The 15,218-nt window shown below is 45.5% G+C and overlaps 1 protein-coding gene across 1 annotated transcript in view; it reads right to left on the reverse strand.

Annotated features, from left to right (window-relative positions):
• The window catches only part of itga11a (integrin, alpha 11a), a 43,072-nt gene that overhangs the window by 21,012 nt on the left and 6,842 nt on the right, over positions 1 to 15,218 (reverse strand). The window contains exons 2-11 of the mRNA XM_076019368.1: positions 13,482 to 13,596; positions 6,577 to 6,689; positions 5,959 to 6,050; positions 5,595 to 5,709; positions 4,982 to 5,109; positions 4,727 to 4,875; positions 4,477 to 4,621; positions 3,656 to 3,821; positions 3,097 to 3,167; positions 503 to 647 (exon numbers count right to left, since the gene is read on the reverse strand). Coding sequence (XP_075875483.1) covers positions 503 to 647; positions 3,097 to 3,167; positions 3,656 to 3,821; positions 4,477 to 4,621; positions 4,727 to 4,875; positions 4,982 to 5,109; positions 5,595 to 5,709; positions 5,959 to 6,050; positions 6,577 to 6,689; positions 13,482 to 13,596 — 1,239 coding nt within the window. The remainder of the gene's footprint in view (positions 1 to 502; positions 648 to 3,096; positions 3,168 to 3,655; positions 3,822 to 4,476; positions 4,622 to 4,726; positions 4,876 to 4,981; positions 5,110 to 5,594; positions 5,710 to 5,958; positions 6,051 to 6,576; positions 6,690 to 13,481; positions 13,597 to 15,218) is intronic.

A 15,218-nucleotide genomic window follows, 5' to 3' on the forward strand; every position in this document is an offset into this window, starting at 1 on the left:
ACTTTGAGCTCGCATATTCCCAGAATGATTTTTTTTTCCACCTTCATCTCTCGTCTGCGCACCCCCGTCCCCGTCCCACCCCCCTCCTCCAACTTTAATTTGCTCCCTGTCTTGTCGAAAAAAGAAGAAGCAGAAGAAGGGGGAAAAAAGCAAAAAAGGCAAATCTCCCTTCAAGTTATATTGCTTTTTAAGCCTGGCACAGCTTCTGCTGGCAGCCCGACGAAGAGAAGCCACAGATGGTGAAAGCAGATGAGGTGGGTTTGGATGCGACGGGGCCAGCGTAGGTGCGCCGTGTGGAAGTCAGCTGAGCGTCAGTGGACTGGCCTCGTGACGGGACAGCAGGGTTGTAAATGTAAACACGACGGGACTCTCAGCTGCACGGCTGCGAAAGGCGGTCGAGCGTTTCCTCCGTCGCACAAAAAAACGACAACGCTGGACTTTGTCCACGCTTTGTCATCCAGCTCTGGCCCCTCGGTCCTCAACGCTGGCGGCTGCAACTCACCCAAGTAAGCTCCATGGTTTTTAAGCTCCTCCGGGAACTCGTCCGCGTAGGAAGATTTGAGAGGAACCACTTTCCCCTGTCGCGTTTCCTTCAGCACTCCGCCGTTCCAGTCGTAGGCACCGACAGCACCCACCACAATCCCATCCTGCACAGAGGGAGACAGAAAATCTCCTCTGTCATTATTGGCTTTGACTGTTGGGTGAGGATGAGGGTGAGGGTGAGGGTGAGGGTGAGGATGAGGATGATGATGATGTGCTGGATGACCCCCCCCCAACAAAACAAACCCATCAAATCTAACCACCAGTTTGAGTGGGGGGAGATTGCTGTACGTTTGGCTAGCATTCGCTTCAGATTGATGGTAATGGGCCCTTGTGGTGAAACTTGATCTTCGTCACAGCGATAAACCCGGACCCCGCTGGAGGTTCAGCACCACTCACTGTTTAATAGAGATAATCTAATAAAAACCAATCCCGCCTCACTCTGTCGCGCAGGGGTCGTTGCTACAACAGGAACACATGGAAGCCGGAGGACGTCAACTGGAGGTGAACCCGCCGAGCTGACCTCCATCACGACCCGTTCGTTCAGGTGGCCGAGGCCCGAGAGCGAGAGAGTTGATGCCACCCGACATGATTCACGCTCGCCGTTATCCAATTGTCCTGCGCAAGGAATTCACGCACAGCCAAAGCTGATCTCGCTGATGTGTAGCTCTCTGCTAGCCAAAGTTGGCGTGACGTCATCGTGATGCTGTCACTGCCATCCAAACGCTTCTACCCCTGGAACTCCAAGTGACAAAAGCAGCAAATCACCAAGAATAATCACGTCTCGTATCGTTTCACATCTTCGCCACCTTTACCACAACTGCTTTTTTCATTTCATGATCAGACAACTACGTCCATGAGACCTCTTCTCTGTTACAGGGTCAAATCTGTTGCTTTCATCCATCACTTACTGGTCCATTCGCTCATCAGACACACATCCTGTTTCCCCACTCACTGCTGATTCGAGTGCAACTCTAAGAATGCACCCGGCGGGATGAACTGCAACACCCTCCTCTCCTCAGAGCTGACTGATGGTCCATTAACAGCTACTTCATCATTGCTGTTAGAGTGACAAAGCAAACGCGTCATGGTTGCATTTATCATCTTCAGGGTGCGTACTTAGCTTATTAATCAAAGCAAACACACTGCCGAGTGCCACAGCAAGCCGTGGGCTCGCGGTGGTATCTCCACCTTCCACGCTTCCCCAAACCCTGACAGTCTAATTACAGGGTTCCTTAATTTAATGACCTCAGGTTTTTTTTTTTTCTCTCTCGCCGCAACACAATGTGCAGGCAACATATTTTCCAGCGCTGAGGCAAAACGTTCGGGAGGCTGCGATTCCTTCCTGAATGGTGGAATTGTGCGCTCGCCGCGCTACACAACTACGTCACCCTCTGTGACAGCAGCGTTATGCCAGTGTGGTCAAAGTGTTTTGGTGGGATTGGTCTCCATGGCAAATGAGTGAAACCCCAAAACAGCTCCAACTTTAACAAAAAAAAAAAAAAAATAGAACCTCAGTGTCCTATTTCTGAGAATGGACGTGTTTGCTTAACATGTCCACTGTTTCTTGCACTGCATGAGGAATCCACACAACACGCACAAAACAATAACAGTACAAAGTGTGTCAGAGTATAGCATGAACTTTGCAGGTCACTGCTCGGAGCCAGCGTTTTCCTTTTGGTCAGTTCTCCAAAGAAAAGCTCGACTGCTCATCAAAACAAAGGGACGCAGTAAATGTTTTGATGACGTTCTGTCGGGCTCAATTTTTGTGCAATGTGAAGAAGGCAACGTGAGCGCACACTGGGACCTTGAAGAGTATTTACAGTTGGCAATGGAAGCCGTCTGGTTAAAGCGATTGCAACGTTATGTTTTATGACACGGACGATCAACCTTTTAAATAAAAACCCCGGGGTCCTAAATGGAAATATCCGTTGAAAATTGGGCTTCAATAAAACCTTGGCAGAAGAAAGACATTCTACCCAACACTTTGGGTCTGTGGTGTTGAGCATCTTTAAAAATCGTGACATGTGGGCAGAATTTCCATCACCAATCCCACCACATGTTTCGCATAAATTATTCCCTTCATGATTTTTTATTTTCAAGTGAGCAGTTTTTTTTAAAAGGCTATTTTTTTTTTAATTTCCCTCTTCTTCCTCCTTGTTTTGCAAAGAAAAAAAACGTAGCATCTGGAGTTCTCCCTTTCCTACGTTCAACAAAAATGTTGGAAGGACAAAACAAGCCAGTTTGTCAGCAGAACTGCTTCAATATTGTCTCAGCTTCTTACCAGTGTGTGTCCCTGGGCAAAAGTAGTGTCTTATTACCCGTCACTACGTGACCAAAGTGGAAAAAATGCTGTCAGGGGCCTAAATCAGGATGACCTAAACCTCTGGAGCCACACAGCGGGAACCTCAGGGGTGAGTGGAAAGTGATAAATGACATGCTGTGGGAAGCAGTCAGTTATGATCGGTCTGAAATTGAGGCAACGTGCGTGGCTGTGCACGCGACAGACGACTGCCGGGGAGTCGGAGGTGGGAGTGGAGTGGGAGCCAGACTCACCTCCACGTTGTGTGCGGAGAATCCAGCCTGGGACATCTGGAGACCAAACGCCGTTCCATTCGTACTGGTTCCTGTATAAACAAGTCAGTCTCTCACTGTTTGGAACTGGAGCAACAAGAGAGAAATTCGAGCTGCCAAAAACAATCGAGACCGACAAAAGAGGAGTCAAGGCAGCGGAGCCTTAATGAAAACCTTTCACACTGGAAAAGCGTGAAAGTTAAGTTAATTACAGTGTAACGACAAACCTGTAAAATAAATAAATAAATAAATAAAAGCACACATTGCTCATAAAGAGTACTGTCTTTACATACATACATACATAATATATATGATCACTGCACCTGGTGGAATTTCAATAAACATTTTTTTCATAAATATACAAACATTCATATTTACATACACATACATACATACATACATACATACATATGTATATTACATGTATGCATGTATGTATGTATATATATATATATATATATATGTATATGCACATATATATGTATACTTGATAACTTGCGATACCAAGCAAACTACTGATATAGTAGTGTATTTGTACAACCTTCCAAGCTGAAGATGCGCTCCCCGAGTGCGTCGACGATGTCCTTCAGCGCCGCCTCGTCCGTCACGTTGAAGAAGTGTTTGTCGTCAGGGTCACTGGCAATGTACTTGATTTCGTTGAGGAAGGCCTCGGGGTTGATTCCTCGGCGGTTGTAGTAGCCGAGGACCTGTGGAGAAAAGTTCAAATAAGACAAAGGCAAAAGCTCTGAAACACCATGAACTCTCAGTCGGCAAGATGGTGCGACGGCAGGTTTGCTTCACTTCACTTCAGACATAAGGAGATAAGAAGAAGGCAGGTGGCCTCTTCATACAAATTCACCCGAACTTGTAGCTGACGGCCGTGACAGTCACGGTGTGATAGTACAAGGCAAACTGTGGAGCCCGTGGAGAACCTGCACGCTGCTCCACACGAAAAAAGGCCTAGAAAACAAGAATGTTCCGCGGCGTTGAGATTTCCAACAGGGTTGCCAACGCGGGAAGAACATCCAGGATTTGGCTTCCTACCAAATGGCTTCACGGTATAAGACACGCCACGAAGCCGCTGGGTGGAATCCTGACGCCATTAGATGTACCAGCTGCGGTGCGAAGCGAGCGACGACGCAGCCCCTACCATCGTTTCCATCTATAACTTCACATTCCACTCGGCTGTGTTCAACTCCCACCAGGGGCCTCTGGGTGTTTTTGGCTGGATCCTTAAATTCAGCTCTTGAGAGACTCGCTTGAGGTTTTAATGCTGCGGCAGAGATTTTAAGGGGCCGTCGGAACGCTCATAAAAAAAAAAAAAATGCAGCCATTTAATCCAGGTGAATAAATAGGACTCACGGCGACTGCATAACGGGTGATGCCGTCCTTCTCGCTGTCCTCGATGGCTTGCTGCAGATTCTGGCTGTCGTGCGACTCGCCGTCGGTTATCACGATCATGACCTTCTTGGCGCCGCGGCGACCTCCCTGTTTGAAGGCCTGAGACCTGCGGAGAAAGTCGGTGGCAGACGAGTTCAGCGAGGCAAAATAGGAAAAAGCAAAATAAGGACGGGTATGACCGAAAGTAGCGCCACATAAACTGACATAGTACCGAGCAACGTTGATGCCGAGCGCCGTGTTGGTCTCCTCCCCACCCCGCTGGTGAATACTCTGGGCTCTTTTCACCACATCTTTCACTGACTTGTAGTCGCTGAGTTTGAATTCATGGACCACCTTCTCACCGTACTGGACCACGCCCACCTGTCCAACGATGACAATGTTTAATAACGCTGTAGCCTACAAAACAAGCACACATCATTTAAGCACGTCTTCCGTGTATGATCTTTCTTAAAAAGGTAACACATACCTGAATTTGTCCCGGCCCAACGTAGAACTTCTTCAGAATGTTGATGAGAAAAGCCTGAACTTCATACCAGGGGTAGATGGAATTTGAACCATCGAGAACAATCACAATGTCCATGTATGTTTCACATCCTGTAACATAGTTCATCAGAGACACTTCAAATTAATCCTTTGTAGTGCTTTCAGTAAGACGAGTGGGTATTAGAAAATATAATTTCTAGAGTGTCAATAGGGGATATAAGAAGATTATTTTTCACACTTTTGTTTTTTAATGTGCATGTCGAAATGATTGGAATATCCTCTTGGACATAAGGACATTGGTAATGAGGAATTTCTCATTAGACAAACAGGACTTCATGCATTTTAAAAAACGACTTCAACAAGTCGCTACATAAGGTCAAGAAACAAAGTGCCTTAAACTTCTCTATATAACCAGCAGCAAGGAAAAAAAAAAAGTCCTACGTTACTATTGTGTGTATTAATATGACTCTGGATGTGACCAGATATGATTCCCAGTGTGAAGAAGGGTTAAGGCAACCATGGAAGAATTGCGACGTTTCTGATCTGCTGCTGCGTCTATTGTGTGTGAATACTCATCGAAGACGAGAGACACTGACTCTGAAAAGCAGGCGCTATCGTTCTGGAGAACTTGAAGCTTGCGTTGACTCTGGAGCAGATGCCGGTGCTGTAGTACGAGCTCCCGCACTCGTAGGACCAGAGAGGCCCACAGGCCTGAAAGAGAACAGTCCCCATTGCGGCAAAAGCGTTAAAATCAAGCAAAACATTGGAATCATCCTCTCTGAGAACCCTTGCAGGGTGAGTTGCAACACCGTGTAATCAAAAAACAATCTTGCGGGTTCCTCGTTTTTCCATTCAAGTAACTGCTATTTTAATAAAAGACCTACTTTCCCCAAATGTGCCAAGCTGCTGCTGCAACACGGTAAAATACTGGGACGATTTATTGGTCAAACCGGCTCTTACCACAAAGCTGTTGTCCGTGGGGTTGGACGTGAGCGTCATGCCCAGTCTCATCTTGTCCTTTCGCTCCGATACGTTGGTCAGAGATATCCTTCCTTGAGGGGGGGAAAAAAATAAATCTCACTGCAGGGAACTTGGATCTACCCTTCAGAGACCAGGCTGAGGTTCCACCATCTGGAACTATGGTTTGTTATTGCAGTCTTGGGCAGTCAAAGCAGTGTCTACATCCTCAGATCAAGAATGTTCACTTGACAAACACTTGTGTGTCGGCCCGGCCGGCTTGACACATGTGCAAGCCGCATGAGAGGGCATGCAGCGAGATGTGTGGCACACACACGCACACGCACACGCACACACACACACACACACACACACACACACACGCTCACACACACACACACACACACACGCTCACACACACACACACACACACACACACACACACACACATGCGCGTGTGAAACTGTACCAGTTAAAAACCAGTCAGTAAATTGGGGAATGCCGGGCATGGTGGCCGCAGGTCTGTCTCCCACATGCCACCAGGATGTTTAATGTGTGTGTGTCTGTTTGTGTGTGTGTGTTATGCTGGCCAAAACAGGGAAGTGCTGAGTGATACTTTACCTAAGTTGAGTTTGGAGCAACTGTTGCCATTGTTGCGTCCCCTTAGTGAACACTTATACACATCCCCGGTCTGGTAAGGACCGTTCATTTCATATGGGGCACCCACTAGCAACCTGCAATACAGGGAAAAAAAAACATTCAAACAAAGAGCCAAACCATCAGGACTCAGTAATGGGCCGCATGTTGCAGGCTTCCTATGTGGACGGCGTTGACATTGAGACATTCTCTTCCAGTGAAATAGTGTTTGTCAGCAGCCAGTCCTGCACCTTTTGGACTTCTGTGTGGGGGTCGCAGGAGTCTTTTAAAAGTCAACGTTTTAGTTGACTTGATGTCGTGGGGAATTTAAAGTCTTCTGGCATGTTTACATTGGGACTGTTGGACAGCAGTTGGAGCCGTTAGGGGAGCCATAATTCAAATCATGTGAGAGATAAGAAGTCAAGGGAACAAAAATGGGTCTCGGCCCATTTCATTGTCCATAACAAAACGTCCTATAGAAAGCTCTTGTTAGTATGAGTTTTTTCAATTGTTTTCTCATATTTGTTAATTAAATGTCTCACCGTTCATTCCTCAAAAAATAACTAACTGCCAAGCTTCTCCAATTCCAGCCTCTACTGTTTGCTGGTAGTCGTGGAAAAACTTAAATATGTTTGCAGGTCATCTTAGAATTGAAATAAAAACCAACAAACAAACAAAAAAAAACCTCATTGTTGAAAAGGAGAAATGGTGCGTCCTAAAGTCATTCCACAGCTTCTCCAAGAATTCCAAGCTCAAGGTCTGATGAAGATTCAAATTCGAAGTAAGGCTTCACGCATTCCAGCATGTCGCATCTAAGGTCAGATCTAAGATGGCGCTAAACACACATTACTGCAGGATTCACTCAGGCGTTTAAAAAAACAACAACAATGTCTTAATACAAAAACCTTGAACAAGTTCTGTTGAATGCGTATAGCCTATTAAGTCATTGTGACCTTCCTAAAATTTGAGTCTGACGAAGCCAAAACTGTCAATCAAAGGCTACTGGTGCAACAAGCATGTAAAGATTTAGCTTTAATCACGATGCAAATGTCTTTGACCACGACTGATTTAAATGACCATTGAAGGACAGTTAGGACCCTGGTGGGGGTAGCTGCGGATGTGTGTGGACACGGCATTTTTCAGTACAAGACCTTCTTGACATTTCCCCCCATTTCCCCCAATGGAGGTCGAATGAATGACACATAGGCCAAGGAGTCCATCAGTACACATCGGAAAATGACTTGTTGGAGGCAAGCCTAATTGTAATTGCTCCCGAAACTGAGCGTTTTGGTCGAACAGACCCAGGAAGTAATTTTCATTACGGCTCTCTGAGGCACTCTTCACATTTTCATTTCCAAATTTCTTTTTCATTGCTCTGCCTTGACAAGAAGAGACACCGCGGCGGCGTTGGGTCAGCTCAGGAAACTGCTGGCGAAAAGAAAGGAGACCACTGTTGGCTTCACTGGGGCGCCGGCCTCAGGACTTACAGAGTTTCACCAGAAGCTGTTTAAATAATCCTGTTCCGGGGCTCATTACGGTCAAACGGGAGCCTCGGTACATTGTCAGGGCAGCGATGAAAATTGGGCTCAACAAAATCACTTCACCTCAAATGAATGCGCGGACCGTCTCTGCGGAGAAGAGGATTGTGGGGTTTTGAGGAAGTGCCATCCTTAAAGCCCAGACTGTCATTCATGTGGGAACGTTTTGCGGACGAAGAGATACTCAGACTGCAAAACCCACATCCTCGACCCGAACATGAGCACGCAAGTCCAACATTTGACTTGCCGATCGGATTCTATTTGTCTGCATTAGCAGGATGTGTCCGTCCATTTAGCCACTGCCTATCAGCCGGCGATATTATTGCTTTTATCCACCCAATATTCTAATTTATCCAACTCAAACTGTGGAGAAAGTGACGAGGACGTTACAACAAGTACACGCCTGAAGTGGTGAGTACTGCAGGGTGATCACCCTGCCGCCGTCCTCCTGCGGCAACACTTTTCTTTTCCTTGTGGCTTTTGACTAAACACTGCTAAAGATGGGCAGCGGAAGAGTTCACAGACTCTCGGCAATCCTCTGCGGCGAGCAACTTGCAACCGAGCTGAGGAGTCAAAGGTCGGGTCTCCGCTGAGAAAGGCCTGGCGCAACTGTAGAAAAATAAACAGTGGAAACAGTGGGGTGACGGTGGGGGGGGGCACTTCTGTGGTGTATGACTCAAACGTGTTGCTCTGTGTGTCTCCATGAAAGTTCTGAGCTGTGGCTCTTTCACAAATTGAATGTGATGTGGCCCCCTCTGGGCTCCCGGAGGACTCGCTGCCGCGGCCGAGTGTTTAATGCACCACAAGGCCCAGTGAGGAAATGGCACATTTTTGACCCCTTGACCTTTCCCCGGCTCGGTAGCTCCGTCGGCCGTCCTGGACAGAAGCTGTCAGCGGCTTTGATAAACAAGTCGTAACACAAGGGAGGGGAACAAGGAGGTGCTTCTCTCTGCTCACTTGGAGTTTTGATGGGTACAAATATTGTCCTTTCCACCACATTAGAGGTAGAAAAAAAATATTAGAAAAAGGACTTTCAAGGACGTTTTGAGATTGCGCAAGTATTTGATTCATTCTGGCTTACAGAAATTCCTTAAGAATAGCTGAGCTCTCCTTTTGGAATTTCATGCATCCAGCGAACCTTTGCACCGGGCTGGAAGCCTGTGGCATTTCAGATTTGAAAAATGTTTGTGAAAAAGTTTTTTTCTTTGACAGCCACTTTCCAGCTGTTCCTAGTCTATAAACAGAAGGGTGAGGAGACGTCAGGAACTCTGGAAAAGTTGACAGCATCATAGAGAGAGAGGGAAAGAGAGAGAGAGAGAGAGAGAGAGAGAGAGAGAGAGAGAGAGAGAGAGAGGCTTGCAGGTGACATCTGTGATTGTTGCCATGTGAAATGTCTTTAACACGGAGGTAAAAGGGAAGCAGGGGTTATAAAGTTAAAAAGGCATATATAGCCGAGGGGGGAATACTGCACATGCTCCTTTCATCAAGCCATTTACCTGCTGGTTACTTTGGTTGCTTTGCATACTACCATATTTGTGTAAAGACCTCAGAAAGAATCCACACAAAACTGAACCAAGAGATCCACTCTGAATTGAGTCTTGGTGTTAACGCCATTAGAGCAGTATTTTTATGGCTTCTATGTAGTATAAACCTACAATTGCAAATCTTTTTTTTTTTTTTAATGTAAAGCAGTATGACCATAAGAAGGTAATTCTCTCATGATCTTTGTGGATCGACGGTTGTGAAAATCAGAGGGTGCTGTGAACGGCGCTGTGGTCTTCAACGATCCATGACGACCCAGAATCCCCACAATGATCCCAACATCATTATACAGGGACATGGTCATTAGCATTCTAGCTTGTAGTGACTAGTTGTAAACTTGTTACAAACCAATAAAGTTTGCAAAAAAAAGCCAAGAGGGAAGTGTAAAACAGAAGGCCTTTGGATTTTGACAAAGCTGTTCTCCTCTGAAAGGTATTAATGGCAAAAGCCATTAATACCTCCCGGCAACTCACCTCTCTTCACACGCATGCACCATGCAGCAACGCACTGGAGTTTGCATGCCGCCACCACAGACTCTGTGTTTGGAACTTCACAGAAGCATTTTTTTTTTCCATCATTTGAAACAAACAGAGCACACTCGGTCCTAATCTGCAGGGACCATTGCCTCATCGCAGCACATTAAAAGTCTGAGTTGACACAACTTGAAAATGAGAGACACATGGAGCCGTGAATGCTCGCGTCCCGACTAGCGGAATGCCAGCGCTCCCACGCTGCAATGAAAAACAACTCGATAGATCTCGTTGAGTCTTTTCTAATCCTCTTCACTCCATATCACAGCCTTTTCTCGTTTCCTTGGCATTCTGTCTTCCAGCTGAGGGCTGTCAGACTAAGCACAGAGCACACACACACACACACAAATACAAGAACACACAAATATACAGCTGATTTCCCCTGGACTTGCGCACGCAGCAAGAAGCCCACATACCCAGACGTGCACTCCCTGCAGCACGGACTAAACAATCTCTCTGAAACTAAACTCTGCTCGATGACTAACAAGCGTCTGCCTGGGCGACAGATGAGTCCCGACTGAGCACGAAAGAGGGTTGTGGGAGGTCATGGTCTGTTTATCATTCAATTTTGTGATTCGCAGTTCCAGCGAGACAAAAACTGGGACGGTGTCCGATGTCTCGGTTTTACAAGTTTCACCGCCGGATCAGAAGTCCGCAAACAGGGCCTACTAGTTGGCTGGATCTGAATAAAGTTGTCCCTCTTCCACCCCTTCCCCTCCTAGCACGTTTATCTCACTGGCGTTGGCGGAACTGCAAAGAAGCTGGAGTTGACTGCGCAGCCAGCGGTGCTGCTGAGCCGCGTGCCTTGTGGGAAAGTAAGACTGGGTCTGGTCTGTGAGCTGGCACAGTTTTCCCAAGTTACTCACTTCGCTCTCCAAGTGTGTCACTGTGCCTCCACGTACACCAGGAACAGGCACACACTCGCCAGCCAACCACAGGGAACCTTCAAAGACAAAACAGTCGCCCTTCTCCATTCTTAGAAAAATGAGCACATTTCTGCAGCGAGAAATGTTTCAGCACCTCAATCAATTCAGATTTATGTTGTTTTTTTTATTTTATTCGTCTTGACACTCTTGTTTTTTCCAAAGACTTAATATACATCGTATGTGTTTGGGAACATTTGTTGTGGCAGTATCATGTGTCCTGGTTGACTTTATTCATCGATGATCAGAGTTTGTCTTCACAAAATGAAGGAATACATCACCCAGTCAAACATCATGATGTCTCAATAGCCACGTATGAGCTATTTTTCCAGCGACTATAAAGACCATGTTGAATTGTTGATATTGTTTTTTAATGAAAGAGTGAAAGTGAAGCCATTGACCACATTGATCACAACAAATTTAACGCTCACTTGCAACATTCTTGAACATCCTACTGTGTTCAGAATACTCTGAGGATCGATAGCGTGCACATAATGCAAAAATGTGTATTTTGATTGATACAGTCATCATGGTACTTATAGGCTAAAATGTTTGCAGGGATTAGTCCAAACCCTGCTGAACAAAACGAGCCACATGTAAATATCACAGTGCAACTAACTTCTATGTAATTAATGTTGCAACAATGGCTTTAGAAATCAAAATCACATACTAATACATCGTTCCTTTACTGCCAAGGTAAGTCATTGGAATATGTACGTGTGAAATATGTTTAACCGGTACATTGTTTCTTCATGCAATGTCTTGCATTTCTGGGAGAACACAAACACTTTTCATACCAAGACAACAAAGTAGGTCACTTGCGCTGCTTTCCCAAACAACTTTTACGACTCCTCCACAAGTGCGTACATACAAGTGATTTGTGCTATGACAGACTCTGCATCAGACCTCAAGTATTCTACGGTCGTTAAACACAACAATGCAATCCACTGGGCCAGTGCAAAAGCCTGATGCAAAATGAGGATTTGACTGTCTGCAGAATTACTGAAGAGCCCAGAATATTATCCAGCTCAGTGGTAGAGTGACCACCCTGAGAGTGGCAGGTTGTGGGTTCGATTAATGGCTGAGTCATACCAAAGACTGTAAAAAATGGTGCCCGTTGCCTCCCTGCTTGGAACTCAGTATTTTGGGTAGGACTTGGGGGATCCAATGCCCAACGCTCCCTCAGGGGATGCTGGGTCAAATACGGAGGGCACATATTTTGCATCCTTCGGGATATGACAATCACTGGGACTTTAACTTTATTGGATAGTGGTGCCATGAGCTTTTGCATAAATTGGACTTCGATTTGGCTTGTTTCAAATTAAAATAAAAACTCAAATAAAAACAGACCCACTGGTAGGAAATGACAAGTGGCTCAGGATTTTAGACGATAATTATACAGTGAGGAGTGAAAATGCGACAGCTAAGAGGACAGTTATTGTTCACACAAACGGTTACTCATCAGGACAATCCAAACAAAGGCAGTTCTGTTCCTTAAAAAGAAACAAAAAAAAACTTTTTTCCTCCAGGTAGCCAGAATGGAAGCCATTGTCATCAGGGAGAAACAAACTTTATGTCAACAAAACTGATGACTTTTGCACACACACACACACACACATACACACACGTGTGTGGCGCTCAGCTGGATCCCGCCAGCATCCTGCTCAGACAGAAGATGATTCTGGCCCCTGCGCTCTGCCAGCTGGACTCAGAATCCCGTGCTTCAGAAATCTGTTAGTGTTATGAGGTAATATGATAAATTTTTAGGCATCCGCCGCAGACGTACGGCTCGTTTTCCATCACCGAAAGCTCATGGGAAGATATTTCTGTGACCACAGCGGAGACAGAGTGAATCACAATCGTTCTCTGGAGAGCAAAACTCAGTGCCAAGTCAGAAGGACGCTCATTATGTGCTTGACCTCTCATTGTCAACTGTGGAGCACTTTTTGCATCACTTAGGCCCGTTTTAGCCGCCAAAGAAATACAAATAATGACAAGAGATACAAATAGGAGACATTATTCATAGCTCTTAAAATCCACAACAGTGACACAAATTGTTTGAGTGCAAGTGATGTGATAATGTTGAAGAAAAAAAGTTTGAGAAATAAATATGGTGTCATGATGACACTATGGTGTCATCATGACACTATGGTGTCAAGTTGTATTCAGCCATTTACAGGCACATTCACAACATACATTGACAAATGAATCAAGACTTAGGACTTTCTGGGAGTCACTCTTTTACTTTTTCCAGTCTGCACAAAATCCTCAATATTGGTGATTACACTTACATGTGCAACACCTCGCACAGTGAAAAGATTCAGGAAAGCTGATTAAGCTGTGGACGAGCTTCTTACCATTTTTCACCTCCCGCGCCCACGTGTTGCTGAACCGTGTAGCCAAACTGGGCTTGCTTGGGGCCTTTGATGATCCTGGGCGTCTTGGTGTCGATGATGGAGCAGTCAAACGATCCTGGAAAACAGAAGGATTTCCCCCCCCCGTCAGGTAAAGAGTATTTCATAATATCACTCAAAATGCACGCAGTCTCTGACACGTGGCTGAGCTCGCACGCAAACAGCATCTTTTGAAACATGTTCCAAATTTGATGAGAAAACTGCTGAATGCCACTGTTGGCATGTCAAACTGAACGGCTGCAGCTGACACTGATGTTTCACACATTACACTATACATGGCATGCAATGCACATAACCGCGACGGAGGCCGACTGTGGGAAAGAGCTTGTAAAACCAAACCAAACAAAAAACAACACCGACAAATGAAACGCACAACATGTCTCCGCTGCTCTTCTGAGTGTCCTCAGAGGATCCACAGAAACGCAGTCCGTGGTGATGGGGCTACTGTGGGTGCCCTGCCTAATGACCCCGGTGTTGACTGTATTCTGGACACTCAGACGACACTGCAGGAGAGGCACGGAGACGCGTTTTGTTTTTCCTTTTGCAGAGTCTTATCCTCGAGCCCTCGGCCACGGTGGAATTTCCCCCCGTGAGACTCACGGGTGGTTATTTGGATTGTAAAATGCCACCAGAGTCCCGTTTGACGATGGAATGAGTAGTAACAAGATTCGATTTCAATTTGGAGGGAACTATCCCTTAAGAAGTGACTCAGGCTGGAGGGCTGCTGACACACAGCAGTCATTTCACACCCTCAGACTTGTCAAAAGCTTCTTCTTTTTTGCTGCATCACCAAACATAAACCAAGTCAGACACAGTCAGAGCGTCTATATATATGCATATATATATATATATATATATATATATATATATATATATATATATGCAGTATATGACGTTTATTGTTGTCTAGTAGTCTAGAAGACCATCTAGTAGACATGTTTGAGCACTTAGCTGTGCTCAGGTGTCTCACTCCAGGCGCCATCTGCACAAAGTTTCTAAAGTGGAAAGATGTTTTGGACAAAGTGGCCTTCAGATTCAGACAACAGTGATTAAGACCTGGCTCCAATGGTTTGACTGGGGAAACACCCACTGGTGAGGACACAGCAAGGAAAGCTACTACAGCCAATCAGATTACACTCCCAAATTAGGAGCAACAGTTTTATTCTTTCCAAACTTTGGGGGAATTCGGACTAGGTTTGCCAATTTTGAGATTTTCAGGGAGGTTAAGACATCATGTCATCAAGATTTATCATAGACAAATTCAAACTTATTATTCAAGGAAATATGATTTCACAAAAAATTCTTCTCAGCTAACATCTCATGTCAAAGTCAATGTGAAGTCCATGGGAGGACAGAGTTCTCAGAATCCAATAATGACGTGACGGAATCTCAGCTTAGCTCAGCATCAACTCTTGCATCTATCAGCAAACCCTCCATAGTTCAACCTCTGACTCTACTTGCGTTGCTGGCTGCTGCTTGGTGCCTGCACAGATAAAGTTTCCGGTCTTTAGGGATGTTTTTCATTGAAAACATTTCAAAACATCAAGTGTTTCCGAGCAGCAAAATTTGTGGAAAAAAAGTTGAAATTTGAGCGGCTTCCTGGGAGAAAATGAATTCCAACCAAATTGCAAAAACAGAGCCTTTTCTCAGCACAGTTGTCTTCTAGTCAGCGTTCACAAT

The sequence above is a fragment of the Nelusetta ayraudi genome, unplaced genomic scaffold, assembly GCF_046127955.1.
Source record: "Nelusetta ayraudi isolate G7.1 ecotype Tasmania unplaced genomic scaffold, CSIRO-AGI_Nayr_v1 ptg000002l, whole genome shotgun sequence".
In the NCBI taxonomy this organism is placed as follows: Eukaryota; Metazoa; Chordata; class Actinopteri; order Tetraodontiformes; family Monacanthidae; genus Nelusetta; species Nelusetta ayraudi.